General features: G+C 39.9%; 3 protein-coding genes across 5 annotated transcripts in view; 2 read left to right on the top strand and 1 right to left on the bottom strand.

Annotated features, from left to right (window-relative positions):
* nfkb1 (nuclear factor of kappa light polypeptide gene enhancer in B-cells 1) overlaps positions 1 to 23,981 on the bottom strand; it is a 1,201,612-nt gene that overhangs the window by 380,397 nt on the left and 797,234 nt on the right. The gene's annotated exons all lie outside the window — the stretch shown is intronic.
* Positions 1 to 23,981, top strand: part of sqstm1 (sequestosome 1) — a 585,288-nt gene that overhangs the window by 242,394 nt on the left and 318,913 nt on the right. The gene's annotated exons all lie outside the window — the stretch shown is intronic.
* rnf103 (ring finger protein 103) lies at positions 175 to 22,225 on the top strand. Of its 3 annotated transcripts, none has more exons than XM_036006425.1 (8): positions 175 to 524; positions 722 to 907; positions 10,974 to 11,122; positions 17,405 to 17,520; positions 18,080 to 18,502; positions 18,748 to 18,880; positions 19,555 to 19,641; positions 20,725 to 22,225. In XM_036006425.1, the coding sequence occupies exons 2-8, from the start codon at positions 730 to 732 to the stop codon at positions 21,745 to 21,747; spliced, it is 2,109 nt and encodes a 702-aa protein (XP_035862318.1). In that variant the 5' UTR covers positions 175 to 524; positions 722 to 729; the 3' UTR covers positions 21,748 to 22,225. The 3 variants fall into 3 exon arrangements, with proteins under 3 accessions (XP_035862318.1, XP_031169669.2, XP_035862320.1); XM_036006427.1 differs by having other exon boundaries at positions 176 to 524; positions 790 to 907; XM_031313809.2 differs by having other exon boundaries at positions 175 to 907.

Here is a 23,981-nt window from a genome sequence, read left to right as displayed (position 1 = left end):
GTTTTTCATTTGCCATAGTGGTGTAAGTTAATTTTTTTCGTCCAGTGCTTTTACGAGCTTGTTCAGAGGCTCAGCCTCCCCACCCATACTGTTTTCGTCTGTAGTATGTAGTAGGCGATTTCGAAAACGGCCAATCTTTTATCAGTATTTTATTTTGTATCTTGTTTACATGCGTGAGGGAGAGCCGGATGTGACGTCATCTCTGTGACGGCGCTCTGTGTACCCAGCTGATCGGAGCAAAAATCAGATCCGTCATTGGTGTCTTTCTCTAATGTTGTGAATATCTTTAACCACAGCAGCATTCGGTGTCGCTCGCTACTTTCATTCAGCGAGAAACTGCAGTGCGTGCAGTTGACACTGGATCTTGTCGACGCCTATTTGTTTTAGTTAATACCAAGGCCTACTTGCATGCTAAGCTAATTAGCTAGCTGTCACCGTTAGCAGGACTCACGAATGTGAACTACTGGTGAAGGAAGTGAACGGTCAGGGATATCTTCCCAGCCACACTCGATCAAACGATGAAGGTCTGACGGACATACAAATATTTTATATTAAGCAAATGTATGTTGTGAATAGGTAGAAAGTGATTGGAAGCCTATGTAGCCTATCCATTGGTCATAGACAGCCTATGACAGATAGCTACATTATCTTCTGCCAGCAACGCTCTCGTCCAGCTTGAAGATGTGGTTAAAATTGTTCTTCTTACTCTTGTATTTCATAGTGTTGTTTATGCTAGCAAGGGTTTTTGAGGCGGTAGTTTGGTGTGAGAGTGGTATGTTCGCCTCTCAGCTTGTGGATCCAGTTACTCTCAGTTATAAGAAGTTGAAGACCATCCTGGAGTGTCGAGGGCTGGGATACTCCGGACTGGCTGAGAAGAAGGATGTCAGCGAGCTGGTAGAGAAATCAGGTAATTATTTTACTATAACATATTGGACAGTTATGAGACTAAAACAATTAAAATTATCAATATGTTTTAGTGTTTTAGCCCCAGTCTTAAAGGGGTACTATAAGTTTTGCAAGCTACCAGATGTCACTGTGCTAGCTGTGTTTGAAGCCCCGAATCCCTTTTTCTGCACTAACAGAAAGAAAGCCCCAAAGCCTCGTGAGGCTTCATCTTCCCATCACTAAGGCTACATCCACTATAATACGTTTTTGTTTAAAAACGCATATCTTTTGCAACGTTTACGCCTCACTTTCACACTACTCCGCTGTTTCCAACCCCTAAAACATAGACATTTATCATTATAGTTTGAAAACTGTGGGGGTTGCGTTGTAGTCTTACACAGACGCAGACACCTACAGCAGTCAGTTTTATTGGTTAGGTAGGCTTACATACCTTTCAGCAACAGTTCCACCTCATAGTCGGTCCAAGGAAATAAATCCCTAGTCTTACTTTTTGAGGCAGTTATTTTTGTTAACTAACAACAACATAATTGAATGCGATGAAGTATAGTATGGTTATTATTAGTGTTCAAATCTCGAAGGGGTAGAACCCTATTGAGTTTGAGCCAGTTTGTTATTATTATTCGTTGTCTTCCGCAAAACCTCAAATTGCTGTGAGCTGGAATGAGCTAGAAACATGAGACTTGTCACCATAACTGGAAATGGTGCAAATGCTTCACACGAAATCTGAGCCCAATGGGCCACATAGTGGCCCCCCAAAAAACGTTTTTTGGAAAGGCCACACCTCTCACACTGTGAATCCGATTGACTTGAAATTTTACACACATATCCTGCTTAACGTGCTATACAAAAAATCCTCTTGGACCATAGAAGTTTGCCATGATGGATTTTTTGCTAATTTGCATAATGTGAAAAACAGTAATGTTATGTCTAATTTTTGAATTTTGACTATCGTTACAAGGCTAAGCTAATCTGGGCTCGTATATAGGGCTGGGACGGTATGGATTTTTTCTTACCGCGGTTGAAAAGCAAGAAATTACCGCGGTAGTGTGGTATACCGCAACCCCCTTATGAGAGTAGCGTAAGTTAGAGCGAGAATGGCAGGGTGCCTTAAGTGAGTGACATCAGTGCCCGTGTGGTCGCGCAAGGAGAGCGAGCGGTAACCGGTAAGTGTAGCGTATGAGTGCCGCTGTGAGGAAAAGCGAGAGGAAAAAGATAGCAAAGATGATGTAAAGTGAGTTAAAAGTGAACAATAAAACAACAAGCTAGAGCTTTTCCAGACACGGTGGCTTTATCTATTGTCAATACCGCCGGTAAAGCGAATGGCGTTACCCCCGAAAAACATCGGCTTAAACCTTACAACATGTTGCAGCTCGAGTGCAGCCCGTCTAGCAGCTGAGCAGACAGAGAGCAGAGAGAGCGACTCGGCAGTCCGCTAACTTGTTGCTCTCTCTACCAATATAAGCTGCTCTGTTTTAGGCTACCAAACGTGCATGCAGGCTGAAATTCAACCGTGCCTTTTTATCGGGATAAAGCTATAAACAGAAGGAAACTCTGTTAGCTGCTAGGCTAATGTGCAATGGCTAATGTGCAATGGTAAACACTGCAGCTGTAATGTTAATGTGTCTACCTCAGCTGAGAATGGAAAAATGTAATTTCTCCGATACAAGATGTTACACAGGTACTCTCGCAATATGCATAATAGTCAACACAAATGGAATGTTATTATGTGTCATGGAACATTGTGCTCCCCAACTCGCGAAAGGTCAAAGATCTTTTGATGATAAGTTTTGTTTAGAAAACCTTGAATCCATGTAAGACACATTGTCATCAGACACAATCCATGTCATTAGACACAATGTGCACACGTGCAAACCAATGTTTTTTTGCGGTGATGATGGTGACGAGCTCAGACCCGCGGTAGGCGTACTAAACGCTACTAGGAGTACTCTAGCCCCTAACTAAATAATCTTAGGGGCACAGGCAGGAAATTTAGGGGCGCACACCTTAAATTGACCTGCAATAAAAATGTTAACATTTCCCCCATTTTAACTGTTTTACTGATGATGCTTTGGGGATGAATACAGAAACTACAATCTGCTGTTTTATTTTAGCTCACAGTCACATTTTAAATGAATGGTGCTTAGCAATGCACATTCAGAAATGTAAACAAAGTATTATTATTGTCAATTACAACAATATTGTCTCAGCCCCATACAGGGTCTCCCTCACTCCTGTCTTTTTTTGTTTACACTGAAATAGCAATCATATCTAGGTAGGACTTCCATGGAAAAGGGAGTATCTAACACCCAGTGTGGGAAATATTGAGTAATGAGGGAGCCAGATACAGATGAGCTCACGACACTCACACAAGCACTATTTGTTTAGCAAATTTCGGAGCTGACATTAACATTGATGTAAAAATGCAAAAAAATCAGTGATTGCACAGGTATTTAAGTAATATTCCACAGTTTTGGTGTTGAAATAAAATCCCGTCCTTTTTGTCTGAGACGAAGATAACACTAAAGGCCTGGTGGGTCTGGTTTCTCCGGAAATTCAAAGACAGACTGTCATGGCGGCTTGTTCAGAATACTCTCATCTCATATTGTACTAAAACAGTTCACCGAAATGTGTTTCTGAAAACATTTTAAGCGAGAAATAGACCATGCAGTTGCTGAATCTGTCTTCATTTCAGATCGACAAAGGTCAGTTTAAAAGATTTTCGTCAGATTTTGAGAGACTCTAGTCACGCTCATTCCGCTCCCCGTTTCCAGGTTAGCACTCTACCAATCAGATGGGTCATTTGAGTCCGACTGCCGGCAGTGCCCTCCCCGCCGATTATACATGTCAAATCGGCCAAAATGAAGGCCGACGGCCCCTCGGATGGACGACGGCATGGAACACACCGAACAGACTCAAGTCACTGACCTCACCAGACTGTCCGATGGCTTGAGTAAGAATGCGGTCGATTTTGTGGTGAGACCGAATACAACAGCACTGCCAAGGTCTTTCAACACAGCTCCGCCGACCGGAAGTGCAGGCAAGCCGGGTTAAGACCGTAAACAAAGAGAGGAGGGCTAATGTTAGGCTAAGGCTGGTCTCGCATTGCCAGACTTCCTCCACAGCACTGCGGAGAAGGGGTCTGGCAAGTCCACACAGCATTCCGGGATGGGAGAGAAACGTGCTGTGGTTTATTGGCGTGTCTTTAAACCAATCACAATCGTCACTAAGCGTCGCACGGAGCCCCGGTGCCGCTGCAAAATAGCCTTGGGAAGGAACTTGTTTTGGTGGAACGTGTACGTTCAAAAGTTGATTTAGTCGTGCAACAGAAAACTCTGATTGGACAGGTAGTCTAGCAAGCTGTCTTGATTTACCCTGCAGAGATCTGAGGAGCAGTTAACCATAGTCCTCATAAATCGACCAGAGTTTAAACATTATTTTTGGGTACTAAAGTTTCCTCTTCAATCTCCATAATTTCGTCGTCTCCGTGAGCCACACTGAAGTTCTTATTTTTTTGTCTCTTCTTTCCTTTCACTCCACACACTGGCTTTGCAGCTCGCACTCTCTCTTTCTGTCTGTTCGCTTCTCGCTTCTTTCTCGCTCTTCAGTCACGCTTTCGAAGTGTGCCATGTGACAGGGCCAATGAAATACGCTGGCTCTAAATTGATCACAACACCTAGCCACCAATGGAATATAGCATACTTTTCGTATCCTGTGATAACATTTGTTATGATTTGACACTTAAAATAGAATATAATTGAATTAAAATAAATTTATGTTACACCCATATTTTAATTACTTTATTTATGAATTGACAACTTCCATGCAATTTTCAATGAGATACAATCAAAAGGTAAACACATTCTTTATATATATTATATATAACTAAACGAAACGCGGACATCGCCAGAAAAGCATGCTACTTGAGGAAAACAGGGAAAAATTCAAAACACATGGACAACAAACTGCAAAGTATTCATCAAACTAAACGGAACGCCGGAACAAGCCAAAGTTATGGTAGTCAGAAACATTGAGGAACTAACGAACAACATCACTGGAGGTATGAATACTCAAATGACGCAATTCACAACACGCAACCATGACAGTCTGAATCTGAAAGAATTCATTTGCATCTGGAGACAATAACGATATCGAACAAAGAATTGCTATTCATGATAAACTGAAATGGAGCATTTCAATACACTGACTATAATTTCCTTGACATGGAAAATGAAATAGACCCGGAAAATAATTTCTTGTCCACTGTCAACAACTGCTGCTACTGCACGGATGAACAGTTCAACCAGTCTATTAAAACAGAGGACAAATGATCAATAATTAATTTCAATAGCAGAAGCCTGTATGCTAATTTCAATAACATCAAGGAATATTTAAATCAGTTTAGAGAACCATTTACAATAATTGCCATATCTGAAACCTGGATCAATGTAGAAAAGGGAATGGATTTTGAACTGGAGGAGTATGATCTCAACTGTATAAACAGGAAGAATAAGAGTGGAGGAGGAGTGGCTATATATGTGGATAAAAGCTTGAATTATAAGATTGTAGACAGTATGACAGCTGTGATTGACAACTTATTAGAATGTATAACAATTGAAATCTGTAAAGAAAAAAAGAAAAATGTTATTAGTTGTATAGCACCCTCTAGTATCTAAGGATTTAGGGACAGGATTGAAGAAATGTTTTCAAAAACGAATCTAAAAGTAATGTTCCTCTGTTGTGATTTTAATATTGATTTGTTAAATCCAAACAAGCACAGAATGACTGATGAATTTATTAATACCATGTACACCATGAGTCTATATCCAAAAATCACCAGACCCAGCAGAATGACAAACCACTATTCTACCTTAATAGATAATATATTTACCAATGGCATTGACAATAATACTGTGGGCGGACTATTAATCAGTGACATCAGTGATCACCTACCGGTCTTCACAATTTATGACACTGACTACAAGAGAAATCAACTAGCTGAAAGGCCAAAATTCAGACGAGTGAGGACAGAGGAAACCATGAATGCGTTGAAGAATGACCTAGTAGCACAAAATTGGGATATTGTATACAAAGACATTGATATTGCATATAACACATTTTTAAGAATATTCTAGGGCTGTGAGCATCGCGATGCGATTAAGGGCCGAGCATAACGCGGTAATTTTTTTTAATTGCATTAATCGCATGCCGGCATTTATAAATTTATTTTACACTTCACTCGGCTTTGCGTCGTGCCTAACAGGCTACTATTTTGACCCTTTGCAGCACCGTTACTTATCATCAAGCTGCCACTTCCTCGTAACACATCCTGCTGCTGCAGGCTGCAGGCATGATGGAGAAAGACAGCAGCAATAACTCTGAATGGAGCTTTTTATTTTCCAAAACTCCCGCACGGCTCGTAGAAAAGCCATATGCACATTGTGTAAAGCCGAATTAAAATATCACCGAAGCACGTCAAGCTTGAGCTACCACCTACGGAGCTAAGCATATAGTTCAGTTAACGTGATGCTACCCGCTAGCATGCTACCCACTCAGGCAAAGCAGTATTTTGGAGAGTGCTACTTGCCGACCTGTGGATGAAACCAAATCCCAAAAAATTACTACAGCTCTTGCGAAACGGGTGGCAACTAACTGCAGACCTGTCAGCATCATAGAGGACTCGGGTCTTAAAGACGTACTACGGTTGGCATGTTCTGACCCGTCTCATTGCCGTCGAGGGGGACAGCAGCCCCACACACAGCCTGACACGGAGAAAGCAGCCACAGTGGAACTGCTGCAAGGTGCTGCAAACGCTGTCTCATTAACCGGTGATCACTGGACGTCAGTGAGTAATCAAAATTATTTAGGAGTTACTAAACACTATATTGACTCTGGTAATGATAGGGATTTTTAGTTTTTTAGTTAGGTACTTGGAGGAATTGTGCAATAATGACAGATTAAAATCGATAAAATCGAAAATAAATTATTTTATTTTACCCTTTGCACTTTATAATTTTCAATTTTATCTTTTGAATTTTACATTAAATGCCCTTTGACATTTTAAGATTCACCTTTTCCATTTAGATTTAACATTTGGATGTGACAGATGTCAAAAGCGGAGGCGTGGCCCAAAGGCTGATGGGAGGGTCTGAAACGAAAGGGGTGCAGAGGCACCTTATGGACAGCAGGGGGAGTTGACTGCTGGGAAGCACACTGTTGAGGAGCATCTCGCTGCAGCCCCTGGGAAGGCAGGGCTTGCTATCAAGCCAGCCTGGTAGCGAAGCTGATATAGCCTCTTGTTTCACATTAGATGATAGAAACTGATGATGTAGGCTAAACACAAACGACATTTCATGCAACAACAGTGAAGTTTTCATGTAGTTACTGTAATTGGGCCCATGTACTTTTTCGTTCATTTGATTTCCAATTTTGAAACAATATCCAAATTTAAAAAATGGCTTATTTTAAACCTTGTTAATATTGATGACAATGTGTTCAAAGTAGAGGTCGACCGATAGTGGATTTTACCAATACCGATAGCTAGGTTGGGCCGTATTTGCCGATAACCGATTAATCGACCAATAGTATTTAGAATTGATACTGGATAAAAACAAACATGACACTCCAAGTAAAACAGTGCTGAACTTTATTATAAAAATAAAAAAAACTGTATTGAACCATGAAAACATGCTAAATGAAATACATATATAAATATAAATAAATATTGAAGTCAATAAAAGACATTCATTCAAACTGAAACAAAAAGTAATAAATAACAAATAAAAACAGTTAAACTCAACATTAACTGTTTAACTGTACAGCAATGCTACACAAGCATGTGTGTTGTCTAAAACAGTTATCCTACATATTTGGAGTCATCCAGTGCAAAAATAAACATAATGAGCATTATAATTCATATAAAGGACAAACTATTTACATTTCTTCAAAAAAGGCCTAAATGTATGCCAAATCTCAAAACAGTGACGCCATTCTTCTCTGTAGAACGGTTTAGAACGATAATAGACGATCTCTGACCTGGAGGGATCTATCTTTCCCACTATATACTCTTTGTTCTCGCTTGGATGCCCATATAAGGCGTAATGTGTGACGGACCTGCCTTCCCATTGGTTGAAAACATAAACAAAGGCATCATGGGAGATTCCCTTGTCGGTAGCACCTACTGTCTATGGGTAGCACAGAGTTAGCGGCAGAAATGACCCAAAATGTGATGAATTATGGACATCAAGTGGATAAATCTTGGATGTAACAGTTTGGATTTAATGCTCAACAACCCCGAAAAAAGGCACAAGTTCCAGGCTGGATAGAAAATCACCTGTAAAGGCTAGAAAGACACCAAAGACACCCCCGTGACGGCTAACTCATTAGCTTTTAGCTGCAGCAATCAGTAAGTCTCTACGTTTAACTGTTATTAAATTATCTAAATATGAATCAGAGGTGCCGTTTGGGATTGTGGACGATCCTTTAGGGTTCTGATTCTGACATTTGGGTCGGACTTGCGTTTATTTTTGTCAGTGTTTTAACCGCTTGAGGTAAGTTAGCCTACTACTAATGTTTAGCGTCATCTCAGCCTCGAAAGCAAACAAACAAACATACTGTTGTGCTGTTCTTTCTCTACTAATGCAGCATCTATTCAACAAATTAATAACTATAATGATATGACAAAATGTACTGTATACGTACCTTTTTGCTGTCGATGCTTTAAACGCGCATCTGATGTCAGCCTTCTCCGCACAGCATGTGCTCTCCGTGCAGCACGCAGTAACACGTGTCGAAAATAAACAACACGAGGCATCAGTGATAGTTTTTATTTCGCCTCTAGAGGCTGCTATTGTAATGCATGATGCCAGCAGACCCTTCTCAGCTCTCGCGTACTGTGTAATGAATGACAGCGCGCTCTTCTCAGCCGCTCCAGCAACGGTCGCAATCAGGAAAAATCGAATCGGTATGGATTTTTGCCGATAACGATAGTTCCACCAATCAACTATCGGTGCCGATTAATCGGCAAAACCGATGAATCGGTCGACCTCTAGTTCAAAGTTGTTGGCTGCTGCTACTACGGCAAACTCCCGATCTAGATTCTAGAATCGATTGCTTTTTTACAATTTTCGTCTGCTATTTCACCACTAAATTCACTTCTGAGACTTTTATTCTGAGTTTGCCGTAGTAGCAGCAGCCATCAACTGGAAACTTTTTACAATTTTCGTCTGCTATTTCACCACTAAATTCACTTCTGAGACTTTTTCATGCGAGAAATCAACTGTGAAGAGTTTGAATATGGGCAGTTTTACAAAAATTGATGACATTTGCTCCGATGTTGTCAGACTTGAGAAGCTTCCGTCTGACGCGACAGCCAAGCTGGTGGCGGCCGGGATCGCTTGCTCGCCGGCCGGCCAGTGATTCTCGCAGACCCCGCAGTCAGCTGGAAGTCTCTCAATAGAATCATGGACAAGTTTATTCCTTAAATATGGCTCGTTTTCCGTTTGAACACATTGTCATCAATATTAACAAGGTTTAAAATGACCCATTTTGCAAATTTGGATATTGTTTCAAAATCGGAAATCAAATGAGCGAAAAATTACAGTAACTACATGAAAACTTCACTGTTGTTGCATGAAATGTCATTTGTGTTTAGCCTACATCATCAGTTTCTATCATCTAATGTGAAACAAGAGGCTATATTAGCTTCGCTACCAGGCTGGCTTGATGTCAAGCCCTGCCTTCCCACAGGCTGCAGTGTGCTTCCCAGCAGTCACCTCCCCCTGCTGTCCATAAGGTGCCTCTGCACCCCTTTCGTTTCAGACCCTCCCACCAGCGTTTGGGCCACGGCTCCACTTTTAACATCTGTCAAGTCCAAATGGAAAAGGTGAATCTTAAAATGTCAAAGGACAATTGCCAAATGTAAAATTCAAAAGATAAAATTGAAAATTATAAAGTGCAAAGGCTAAAATAAAATGATTTCTTTTTTTCTATTTAAGATTTTAATTTAAGTATTCCCATTTAAGCTTTTCCATTTCACATTTTGAGTTTCATATTTGATGTTTCTCTTTTCTTATTTCCATTGCGATTTTCAATCAATCAAAGATTTCAGTTTAAGCATTTATATTTAAGCTTTGCATTTTAAATTTGACTTTTTACATTGCACTTTACATTTTCAAATTATCATTTTACATTTCAACTTTGCTTTTTCATTCCTTTTTTTTTAAATTCAATTATGGCATGATTTTTCCTAGTAGCGTAGTAAAATGTATGTGAAGTTGGGAGACTATTCATCGTCATGCTTGGACATTGCTTGTGGCATCCCCCAGGGGTCAGTATTGGGTCCAAAACAGTTTCTTCTATATATAAATGATATTTGCAAGGTATCCAAAATGTTAAAATTAGTACTATTCTCAGATGACATATTAGTTCTGGGGGGAATTTAAAGGAACTATTGGATATTACTTTAGAAATGTGTAAATTTAAAAAGGTGGTTTGACAAAAACAAACTATCATTAAACTTAAGTAAAACTAAAATCATGTTATTTGGTAATTGTAAAAAGAGTACTCAAGTACAGATACAGGTGGACAGTGTGCGCATCGAAATAGTAAATGAAAATAAGCTTCTTGGTGTAATAATAGATGACAAAATAAGCTAGAAATATGACATAAAATATCACATAAAACATACACAACAAACTTTCAAGAAGCATTTCCCTACTCAATAAGGCAAAACACATTCTGGACCACAAATCACTCCACATTCTTTACTGTTCACTTGTATTACCATATCTAAATTACTGTGCAGAGGTTTGGGGCAATACTTATAAAAGTACACTATCATCACTATCAGTATTGCAAAAAAGAGCAATACAGATAATTCATAATACCACAAACACACAAACTCATTATTCCTAAAATCAAAAACACTGAAATTCAATGATCTGGTTCATTTCCAAACGGCACAAATAATGGCAATACATACGGCACACATAAAAGCAATAAACAACATACTCCCAGGCAATATTAAAAAAATGCTTTTTTTAATCATGGCACTTTTTTTTCCCCCACAGGAGAGTTGACACAGGGGGAGCTATACTCAGCCATCAAGAAAGAGAAGGAGCAGACAGAGGCAGGAGATGCCAGCACAACACACTTCAGTGGAGAAATGCACTTCTATGAATTAGTGGAGGACACTAAAGATGGGATATGGCTGGTTCAGGTAAAAGCACATTTTAACAGTATATTCAAATATAGTCGGGTGCAAGTGGACATGACAATGATTCTTCTGCAAAGCAGGAATATCACATCTTCTCTAATCAAACACTCTTCGTTCAACGTTCACGTTGTTCAAGGTGACCCATTCTATCTCACTGTATGTTGTCTTGATTGTGACCATTTCTTTTAATTAATCTGTAAATTTCCAAGCTTTATGGAAGTGCATTACCAAAGCCATGAAATACCCCTATAATACACAGGTGTAAAATGTAAAAACACATTGCAATCAGAATGCTTTGAGCCAGACCACCTCTGCATCTGGAGGTATTCTGGTAAACATTGTGACTGGAGGTCAGTCTGGGGTCCGTTTCATACAAGTGAGTTGTGAGCTGTTGAAAATCAACTTTTAAAGACAGCAATTCAGTTTAGTGTCAGCTTTTGAACAAACCCTAACATATTACACTTCTTTCATACATTATGGGCAATATTCAACTTTTAAATACAGCAATTCAATTTTAGCGTCGGCTTTTCAACAAACCTTAAAATATTTCACATCCTTCGGGTGCCTGGGTAGCTCACCTGGTTTGCTTCTCGACGCAGCGGCCGCTGGTTCGACTTCGACCTGTGGCCCTTTGCTGTATGTCATTCTCCCTCTCTCTCTCCCCTTTCAGGCAGGGTTTTTCCTGGCTCAGAATAGGCCTTTGGGGGGGACACAAAGATTTGGGGTTCCTCCCCCAGGAAATTTTGAGCGTAGATGACTTCAATTCCTGCATTCTAATACATTTTTAGGCACCAATTTATTGTTAAAACGGCTATATTTATGGCAAGGAAATCACAAAATTCTGGTGGCAGGTAACAATTCAAAATACAAAATATAATGGAATATCATTATATTCAGTATTCCAGTAAGGGGGCTTCCACATCCGGGACATGGGCCCAAATAGACTACACTTGACCCCAAAGTCCAGTTGTTTAATCAGTAGGCCTATGAACAGGGCTTATGGTCACTATTTTCCCCGGAGGAGCATGTTTTGCTCCCAAGTTGAAAAATGTACATCACAATTGTTGTACTAATGCTTTCCATAAAATATATGATGTCTTTTTGCCTGATGGTGGCACTATAATTAAAGGCCAAAAAAGTTTACACTTTGAAAGGCTGCACTCCTCACACCATGAGATGTACTTTTTGTGAGTCAGATAGACTTGAGCTCAATGTGCTCTACAAAAATAAGGAGAGCTCATTTTTATATAATTTTTTGAGAACATTATCGATTTCATGAGGTGACTTTTTGTCTGAAGACAGCGGTGTGGAGAGTCGGGGAAAAAAGCGTTCTGGCAGTCTGTTTTTTCGGGGTATGGCTACAAAAATTGTAGGCTCCTGTTATCTAAAAGATTGTCAGTGCCGTGGCTCAATACTTAAATGATTTCGTCAATGTGGATGAGGTCATTATAGTTCGATGACCACCTATATTCATTTGAGCCAGAGTATAGGCTATGGACGAAGAGAGTTTTTTTATTTACACATTCGAGAAACACAGATAACTACACAACAATATCAATAAATCAAAAACGGACAATACAAAAAAAATACAGAGCAAAAAAATAAAACAAAATTAAATTAACTTAAAGCAACACATCTTTAAAGAAAATGTTGGAGTCTTTTAAAGAGAAAAGAGTGCCTTCACAGTCCCATACACTCCTAAAAGCGTCCACATTCTGCATCTTCACATAATACTCATAATCAAACCGTAAACGGGCCCTAACCATACATTTGAAATTGAAACACAGTCACATCTCTGGCCTCAATCCATCTTTTCCCTCTTGCTTAAATAAATGGCCATCTTTGCTTGATCAAACAAGAAGTTTAGGAGCATGCCTTTCTTCTTATTTTCCTATAAGAAAAAACAAGTATAAACAACTGCGTGTTAAAATATTCCTTAAACAACAACAACTTCAACCTCAGAATTTTAAATAATGGATTCAGTCGTGAACAATCAACAAAACAGTGAAAAATGGTCTCTCTCACATTACAAAAAAGGACACTTGTCTGAGACTGCAGGGTTTAAAATAGACAAAAGCAGTCACTGCTACAATTCCATGCAACACACGCCATTGTTTTTAGTGACTGGCAACTTATAAAGACTGCTCCAAGCTGGTTTCACCTCAGGCTTCATTCTGAAGTGTTCCCTCCATGAAGTGTCAGTCTTGAATTTTAGCTTCTCCTAAAGGCTCTGACACACCAACCCGTTTATCGGCCGTCAGACAGTCTTGCGAGGTTGGTGGCTCAAGTCTGTTCGGTGTGTTCTGTGCTGTCGTCAGTCGGAGGAGCCGTCGGCATCCATTTTGATTTGATTTTGATTCAACAAGTCAAATCGGCCAGTGGGGGGTCGGACTCACTGACCAATCTGAATGGTGGAGTGCTAGCCCTTGACTAGCGAATCAGTGCTTCTTCCACAAGTCTTCTTATTACTAGCCATCGTATTTTCTTCTATTCAGCACAGTCCTCTCACAGTCCTTTACATTTGGCCTAATATACATCTTGGGAAAAGGGTCACTGTGTTCAAGTGTTAACTGTCCATTAAACCATCTACTTAAAAGAGCTCTGTCCTCTAATGACAAAGCCTTGTTAAACCTGTCCAGTTTTAGTCCAACCACCCCCTTCAGAATTGGCTCCATCAACAGCCAGTACAAGGAGGAAGTAGGCCCCAAAACACCAGCCTCGATCATTCTCCATGTTTTCAAGACACTCAATATGTTGACAATACATTTAAATTAAAACATGAACAGTGAAAACAGTGTTTTTCCAAACCACAATTCACCAACCCGACCAAAAATAAACTCAGCTGCTTGCCTCCACAGGAGATTTTGTGGACCATAAAGAAAACTTTGTTGAAACTGTATCCTGAAAGCTGATTTTCTACTTGCTAAATGTACCAAGCCCTGTCCTCCATCTTCTTTTAATAAAAACAAAAAACTCTGTGGTATCCAGTGAAGTTTATACCAGAAGAAGTCCACAATAAAGCTTTGCAATTTCCCCAACAGAATAGAAGGAGGTTCCAGCACTGCTAAGCAGTGCCACAAAGTGGAGGCCACGAGATTATTAATAATAATGGCTCTGCCTCTGTAAGACATTCGGGGCAAGAGCCAGCGCCACCTTCCCAGGCTGCCCTCCATCTCCTCTACCACTCCCTCCCAGTTCTTCATCTTTGCAGAGTCATCACCCAAATGTACTCCCAGATACCTGATGCCAACTCTTCCTTAATTGATATAATCAGGTAACTTGGATTCTATGCCTTGCCAATTTCCAAGAAGCTTACTTTTAGCCCAGTTAACTTTAGAGGAGGACAGCTTTTAATTTTTTAACATCCCCTTCATCTTTAACAGCCACTATGATATCAGCTGCATATGTAAACAGATGCAATGGTACAACATTTACAGACAGTTAAACCCCGCTTAAAGTTTTTCGTATGTTAGACAGCATGGGTTCTATAGCCAGGGAGTATGCCCGACAGGACACATCCCTGGCGAATACCCCTCTTGATCATAAAGGGAGCACTCAAGCCACCATTTATTTTAGGCACACTTTTTAATCTGACTATAGGGGACTCCAATCATATTAGTAAACACAGGAGAAAAGCCTAAAGCATCTAGAGTTTTCCAAAGGTACTGATGTTTTAAGCACGCTTTTTAATCTGACTATAGAGGACTCCAATCAAATTAGTAAACGCAGGAGAAAAGCCAAAAGCATCTAGTTTTCCAAGGGTGCTGATGTTCCACTCGATCAAAAACTTTCTCTTGATCAAGGGAGATTAGACCAAAGTTCAACTCCAATGTTCTAGAGAGATAAATATAATCTCTAATTAGTGCAATATTGTCTTTAAGTGATCCACCAGGGTATTGCGGTATGATTGGTCAATCTCTATAACAATTTCAGTTGCTTTGTTTCAGTCGCTACCACTTTTAATAGGATCTTATAATCAGCACACAGCAGACTCACCGCTGATAAGCTGTCATTTATGACTTCTAGCAAGTCCTCCCCTATCGTGGACCAAAAACATTTATAAAAGTCCACAGGAAGACCATCAATCCCTGGGGCTTTCCCATTATCGGTGCTCAGAAAAGTGTGAGAAAGAAACTGTGAAACAAAATGTGAAAAACACCAGTGTTTACAGATGCAGATACCTTTCCACAACAACCACTCTCCGACACTCGCCCCAGCAGAGGCTTGGAATGTTGGTGGTGCTCCAGTGGGCGCGGTGCCCCTATATGCCCAAAGAATATGTTGTCATATGTCTATTGCTGCCAAATATCTGTGGTCTTGATGTGTCTTGTGATGTACCTCGGACACAGCGCTGTGTCACCACGTCAGAGTATTTCCCTCCTCTAATCAACAGGGCTGTGATAGAGACATGAGCAAATAGGCTACAAACCAGTGTTTAGATAACATGGAACCATGGATGTATTGCAGCCTCTCTCTCTCTCTCTCTCTCTCTCTCTCTCTCTCTCTCTCTCTCTCTCTCTCTCTCTCTCTCTCTCTCTCTCTCTCTCTCTCTCTCTCTCTCTCTTTTCGTCCTTATACTCTGGCTCAAATAAATACGGGCAGCCATGTAATTATAATGACTTCATACACATTGTTGAAATCATTTAAATATTGAGCCATGGTATTGAAAGTCTTTTAAATAACAACACAAATCCTGTCTTAGAACAAGTCACTTTGTGAGATCGATGTTGTTGTCAGACACTTTTAATTACAATCTGTGGCAAAAAAAATCACTTTTAGTGGACAAAAATCAGAGGTGCACAATTGCCCCATTAGGCTACATTGCAGCTTGGTTCGTGCCGACCCGTCACTGCATTCTTGCTCAATACTGGACCAATTTTAAAGATGTTTTGTCACATCAGTCTATTCTCTAGACTCAAATGCATGGGGAAATGGTATCCAGGTTGAAAAAAACGAAACAAAATGACCATCGCAGCAGCGGAACAAGCTACAATGTAAGTTATTGGACAATTGCGCACCTTTAATTTACGTCCGCTAAAAGGGCATATTTTACCACTGACATTAGGGCTGCATGATTTGGAGAAAGTCAGTCATATTATGATTTAAAATACCTCGATTGCGATATAATGCTATCATGAGTATTTGCTCGATTATCAAGGAAAATGCACAAAATATTTTTTTTTTGAAACATACAAAGTTAAACGAGCATAAGAAGAAATGCATAAACAAAAAATGACAATGACAGACAGACAGACATTTTTGCTTTGCTCATCAGTACAAATGAAATAGAACAATAAATAAGAAAATACAAGTTCTTATTAAAATAATAAATTTTGTATGCCCTTATAAACAATGACATTTAAGATCGGTGTAATATAATAACTAGTGATTAAGTTACAAAATATACTTTGTACAACCACCCGAAATTTCTATCACCGAACCCACCAGACTCCATTTAAATAAATAGAAATTTTATCATCGTAAAATATACTTCAGTCAACAGAAACAAAATAAAACTATCAAAAGGCCTCTTGGTTTGTCTATCCACTGTTCCAAAAATCACCACTCTGGTTTAGTTGAAAAATTGGAAATATGCTGGATCTATGTATACCCGCTAAAAAGGAGTCTGGTTGGTTTGGCGATAGCGATCTCGGAGTTGTTTATGGTTAAACAAAAATAATTTTACTCTTTAACGAAAAGGTCTATCTCTGTATGAATCCTTTACATAATGTTGTCAGACACTTATAATAGTAATCTGAGCCTCTCAGTTGGAAAAATAGCACTTTTTGTGGACGAAATGGAAGATGCACATTTGCTCTATAGGATTGCATTATAGCCCAGCTTTCCCGCTCAATACTAGACCAATTTCAGAGATGTTTGTTCACATTAGTCACATAGACACCAATGCATGGGAAAATAGGGTCCAGGTTGAAAAAAAAACGAAATTACCCTTTAATACCCTCCCACATCTATATTTCAAGTTTTTCACTACCTGTTGTATTCTATCAAATAACTGTCAACTGTCAATTTAACCTGTACATGAAAAGTCTGTGCGTAAAGCCTAAGTTCTGCCCCAAAGTCGTCTGTAATTCCTTATTTGAAAGGGATATAGCACAAAATGGATCATGTGTGTTGGAGTAAACTACTTTTTGTCATTTAAAGTACCAAGAATTAGAAGAAGAGGTTAGGGCTCCCACTTACACTGTCAGAAGGGGTTTCATGCACTTAACAGATTTGTTTTGTATTAGCTGTCTGACCCTGTCATGTTCTTGTGTGTACCTGCAGGTCATTGCCCAAGACCGTGAAGCTTTGCTCAGTCATTCCAACTGGGGGAAGATGGTGCAGAAAGTGTCTCAGTTTGGGATCAGAACTGGAACCTTCAACTGCTCTAATGACTACAGGTGGGAAGCAGGGCACAGTGAGACACGGAAAATAATAATCATTTGGCAGAAGCATTTGGACCAATTGTCCTAGTAGGGAAATTAGATTTTTTTTTTTTGTCAAAAACACCACCGCCCATTCATTGTATGTTCAGCCGAACTCACTTCTTTTTACAGGGCCTTGTGATCCTGTTGTACTATTACATTTTTATTTTAATCATCTAATATTAAAAACAAACTTTACCTTTGGATTTGTAATTGTCGTATTGACCTGAATGTAAGACCACCCTAATAATAGGTCATTTTTGGATCACTTTATGAGAACCAAATCTTGTTTTAATAAAGAAAATATTTTATATATAATAAATCACATTGGAAACAGCAAGGAAGTCTGTTGTTTTACACAGATTATTTTGTTTGTATGCCTGCTGAATACTGCAATAAACAATAGGTTTAGCATAAACGTCTAAGTGCATGCTCGTAGCTCATGCGCCATGTACGGAGGCGCGAGTATAAACAAAGATACAGAATAATGTCTGTCTGTAATACTGGCATGATGGTTCTCTGTTGTGTCCACCAGGTCTTGTATCAAGCGTGGCTGGCAGCGCTCCACTCTCATCATGTCTGTTCCTCAGACTTCAGCATCAAAGGGCAAAGTCATGCTAAAAGAATACAATGGCCGTCGCATTGAAACTGAACACATCTTCCGCTGGATGACCTCACATGTGGCTCATCGAATCAAAACTCTGCGTCATTCTGAGCAATTGGTGGAGGAGTGGCGCTCTGACCCAGCCCACCCAGTGAAGATGTTTCTGTTCGCCCGTCTGTCCCAGCCGCCCGCCTTCTTCTCCTCGCTGTCTGTCAAGTTTACCGGCAGGATTGAGTTCATCTTTGTAGATGTACGTCACTGGGACAACTACAGCAGCCTATCAGAGATTGATGTGTCACAGAGCCCTGCCTACATTCTCAAGATGCCTGAGGGCATTTACCGCTATGGCAACAGGTGATGATTTAACAAGGAAATTGTAATGGGTTATTGTTTATACAAAATAATTCAAATGTCTTTTAATTGTCTTGTGCCTTCTTTTCACTCGTCTCCAACTGTCCTTTACTCCTCCTTCCCTTTCACTCTTTCTCTCCTCCTGTCCACTCTTCTCCTCTCCTCTTCTACACCTCCTTTTCCCCTCTTCTCCTTGTCATTTCTCCATCTCTGCTCCACTCCTCCTCTCTCCTCTCTTTTTACTTTAGTACTGGGGAGTTCCTGTCCCTGGCTGCCATGGATACTTTCCTGCGTTCGGTCCAGCCAGAGGTCAATGATATGTTTGTCCTCAGTCTGGTCCTGATTAACTTGCTGGCCTGGATGGACCTCTTCATTACACAGGTCACTTTCTGTTTTTCCATTAACCGCATTGGTGAAATTGAACAAAATGTATTTACTCAAGTACTGTTCTCAAGTACAATTTTGAGGTACTTTTACCTGGTTATTGCCATTGAATTCAACTTTATACTTCTACTCCACTTAATTTTAAAGGGGAACTTCCAGGTGGACTCTGATTTTTAAAGGAAACATTGCCTGCAGGTGTGTTTTGTAAATAAGATCCCAAAAGAACATAACTAAGAGCAGGCGCATGTGGCCACAAGGAACACGCTGGAGCCTTTACTTTGCAGATTACGATTTTACATAGAAAACATAGATCAGATTATAAAATATGGTGCCTGTATAGCTCCTCCCTGACCAGCTATAAAATGTAGTTGCTGCTTACAAACTGCATTAACATTAATCCAACAATATAGTGTATATACAGTAACAAACTAAATATAATGGGTCACTTGCAGAATGAGTAATTTTACTTTTGATACTTGAAGTCCAATTTGGTAATAATATATTTGTACTTTAACTTACTGTAAGAAAACATTTTTAAATGCAGGACTTTTTCGATCGGAATACTTATTTCACAATTTAATAGATACAGTACTGGAGAGAGAGAATAGAACGATACAGTTCTGTATTTATTGTCCACTTTATTTTTAACATGTATTCATTTTCATGGACAGGGAGCAACAGTGAAACGATTTGTAGTTCTGATCCGAACACTTGGAACCTACAACTCTATACTGCTGGTGTCCTGGCTTCCTGTTCTGGTATGAAATCTTCCATACCAAGGTTTTCACTACTTAGTTCATAAACATATTCTTCTTGCGTTGAACAAAGTTATTTTTTCACAAATGTTATTATTTTATTATTATTATTATTATTATTATTATTATTATTTGTCACATACAACTGCAGTACAATGTAGTGTAATTCAATCGGAGACATATGGACACATACAGTGCTAAGCATAAGTGAATATATCCATGCTAAAGTTGACTAAAAAGAGGAATAAAAAAAATCATCTTTTGGAAATTGATCTTAATGCCTTAATTAAAAGAAATTAGGAAAAATCCAACCTTTAAGGACACCAATTTTCTTTGTGAATGAATAATGTATCGTAAATAAATAAATGTTCTTCCTTAAACTACAGGGGGCATAAGTAAGTACACCCCTATGTTAAATTCCCATAGAGGTAGGCAGATTTTTATTTTTAAAGGCCAGTTATTTCATGGATCCAGGATACTATGCACCTGATAAAGTTCCCTTGGCCTTTGGAATTAAAATAACTGGTTTTAACTGAAATAAAACCAATTTAACATATGGGTGTATTTACTTATGCCCCCTGTATTTTAAGGAAGAACATTTATTTATTTACGATACATTATTCATTCACAAAGAAAATGTGTGTCCTTAAAGGTTGGATTTTTCCTCATTTTTTTCCCCCAAAAGTTCCAAAAGATGATTTTTTTTATTCCTCTTTTTAGTCAACTTTAGCATGGATGTATTCACTTATGCTTAGCACTGTACACATACAGCACCCGTGCCTCTTTCAATGGTATTGTCACATCATGAGCCCAGTTGTTTTCTGTTCTGGGGGGCCCATTCCAGAAAGATGGTTTAAAATAAAAACCTGAACCTATACGTGAACTCTGTTAAAGGGTTCCTGCAGAGCACCAGCACACAAGTAAAGCAAAACACATTATTGCCAAGGGTTTCACATTATACTGCAGGGTGGTAATGACCCAAACATTGCAGCTAGGAGGGATGAACAACTTTGTCAACTTTACTGTTTAAGTGCAAGAGAGTGCTTACATGATATCTATATTATCTCTATTGATCACTTCTTCTAGGCTCTCCTTCAGATGCCCTATCTCGACACTCTGTATAGTTACAGTCTGAAGCTGCTTCGCTATGCTGACACCACCACATTGGCCAGCCTGGTGAGAGCTGACTGGACTTTCTACTCATCCCACCCAGCTCTCTTCCTTTCCACCTACCTGGCCCATGGCTTGCTGGTCGACTACTTTGAGAAGAAACGCCGCTGTGGCATCAGGAGCCAAGAGGACAGCACCACCAACCTGGAGTGGCTGGCCAGTCTGTGGGACTGGTACACCTCGTATTTGCTCCACCCAATCGCCTCACTGCAAGACCCATCTGACCACTCAGACTGGGAGGATGACCCCAACTTCTTATTTCAGCGTTTGGCTTTCCCTGATCTTTGGCTTCGCCCATTAGTAAACATGGACTATATTAATGCCCTGCCAACCTGGAGGTTCAGAGCTGTTGGTCAGGACAGCGAGGAGGTGTCTGGTGGAAGGCTGGATGAAGAGACAGATAGTTCACATTCAGACACAGAGAGCAGGGAACAGATGGATTCCCCTCCTGCAGATCCCCGCAGACCTCCACACAGCAGCAAAAGACACAAGATGACATCAATGTGCAATCAGGACAGCAACTCACAGCTCTCTGTGTACAACAACATAGACCCCAGCAGTAGCTGTCAGTGTGTCTGTGCTGTTGCTGCATCATCCTTTTGCTGTCATCATGGGAACAGAATCCCACCATCAGCAGACAGGGCACTGATGGACGGCTGCCTCACACTTGAAGGTGTCGCCAACCATCAACAATCTGATTGGTCGGTGTGGCCCTGTGACATGCTGCAGTGTTCAGAGTGTGTGGTATGTCTGGAGAACTTTGGAAGTGAGGAGCTGCTGATGGGTCTGCCATGTGGCCACGCCTTCCACCAGCAGTGCATTGTGGTGTGGTTGGCAGCAGGCAGACACTGCTGTCCAGTGTGTCGCTGGCCCAGCTACAAGAAGAAACAGCACAGAGCTGCACAGAGCAGCTCTACTGAAAACACACTGCAGGACTGATGACTACGTCTAACTGAGCCCTTCTTCGTGTGTCCTCTCTACTCTCACTGTTCATTGGCACATAGCTCACTTGGCATTGAGACTGTGTGATATAATCACAGCTTGCTTGGGGTGAAGTTGAGGCTGGGGCGGAATTAAGGAGAAAACATTGTCAGTATGAGTGAGCAGGGCTGCTGTTGTCATGACCCATCAATTAGCTTGCTTTAATTACTGTTGAAGGCAATATGCTGGCCATTGTGGCAGAGATGAAACTATGAAAAGACTAGTCACCATGGTTTTTGTAGAGGATATTGATTCACACAGTAACAACTGGTGAAGTCAAAGCAAACTTCATAGTGCAATAAAAACATATTTCTGGTTTTGCCTTTTTCACTTACCAGTCTGTTCACCCCAGAAATCATTTAGAGTGAGATTTCTTCCACTTAGTGTTGTGATTTCAGGCTGGACAAAAAGCATTATATAATAAAAAAAAAAAAAAGCATACACTGTCTGTCCCACCTGTATATGTTTATATTGTAATTATACGTTTGTTAAGAATTGGAGGGAACTAGATAGGCTTCTCTATTTAACGCTCTCATTGGTCAACACAGGAAAGATATTTCTGTCAGCGCAACAATACAATTCAATGAATGAATCGGGTGTGAAATATCACACTTCAGTCTTCCGGTTTTGAAGGTATTGACATGACCCCACCAACAACTCAACTCTCAGAATCTTAATTTTTACATGACTTAAGTATTTATTTTTGATTTATCTGTGATTTATCACTCAGAACCCAAACACATACAGTTGTTGTAAACCTTGTTTTTAGATGAGGACCTGAATAAAGCTAGTTGGTCATAGTGTGGATCGAGTACCCAATTACTGGGCCATGTGGGGTATTCAGCAACATGTCTGGATCACCGACATTGTATTTTGACGTCTTGCAGAAGTTTTACACAATAACTATATTAAAGTCCAATAAGCCCCTGATTGGATGTGCTCTAAACCACACATGGTGACAGACTTCAATTAGGGTACTCACATTGATGTGATGTAAATGGTTTAGTGGTGCAGCACTTAAAAAACATGCATAACACCCCTTAAATTAGAGGCTGCTCAGATACACACTAATCTGCGGCCATCAAATTTCTGCTGTGGTTTTATTAAAAAATGTATTAAAAAAAGATGGAGCTCCTACATTTCCTAAGAAAATGCACAGTAGCAATACTAGTGACAGTCAGCCCTTATTTTAACCCAGTACAGATACCTCACTGGCATTATTTGCCTTCATTGCATTAGTTTTTGATATGCAAATGGTTAAAGATTTTCCATCAAAGAGAAACTGGAAAGTTTAACATATATTAAATTATCCTAAAGATTGTGGAATCCTGTGTGGTGGAGCATCTGCCAACTCAAGACAACAGCAAGTCTGATGCACCTTTCTGCTTTCTTTGTCATGCTGCAGTCTGCATTGACTTACCAGAATACTAAACCATGTCAACACATCTGTGTGCCGGCTACCCTAACGCAACTGTGGAGCCATATGTTTGAGGATTTAAAGAAATTTTGGTTACACTTTACTTGAAGGGTGACATGACACTGTCATGAACATGTCATAAACATTATAAACAAGTCATAAACGTTTATGACATAACGCTTCTGTCAGACAGTGTCATTCGGTTTTTGTCATGACAAGTTAGGGTTAGGGTTTATGTGTCATGACAGTGTCATGTCACTCTTGACGAAGATACCTTCAAGTAAAGTGTTACCGAAATTTCATTAGAAAGGCTTCAGGCCCACATAAATGTTTTGGACACAACACATGTATTTTAAAAGTTACACTATAATATACTATACATTTAAGAGATGAGTGACTTCCACCACTAGCTTGAGGCCCCTGTATGGGACTGTGCTCATAGCCAGGGCCAGAAGCTATGTACAGCAGCTGTCAAGCTACATCACTTAACCAACTAAAAGCATAATACAGTTAGAGCTGCACTAATCAATACTTTATATTACCAGTGGGTCAAATTACTCGTAATGTGAAAGATGTCGCTTGTAGCGACAAACCACAGAGAATTATAACTTCAGTTCCCCTTAGCTTCACTGAGCATTTTAGCCTCTTTAAGCTTGTCCTTTTAATTAAAAACTCTGCTCTCATCAACCTTATTTTAAGCAGCAGGCAGCAGTTTCAGTGAAGAAGCTCTGATAAACTCACTGTACACTACCTGCCCAGAAGCAAACCACAGACA

Source organism: Sander lucioperca, chromosome 1 (genome assembly GCF_008315115.2).
Source record: "Sander lucioperca isolate FBNREF2018 chromosome 1, SLUC_FBN_1.2, whole genome shotgun sequence".
Taxonomy (NCBI): Eukaryota; Metazoa; Chordata; class Actinopteri; order Perciformes; family Percidae; genus Sander; species Sander lucioperca.
This window is presented reverse-complemented; position numbering and strand designations above follow the sequence as displayed.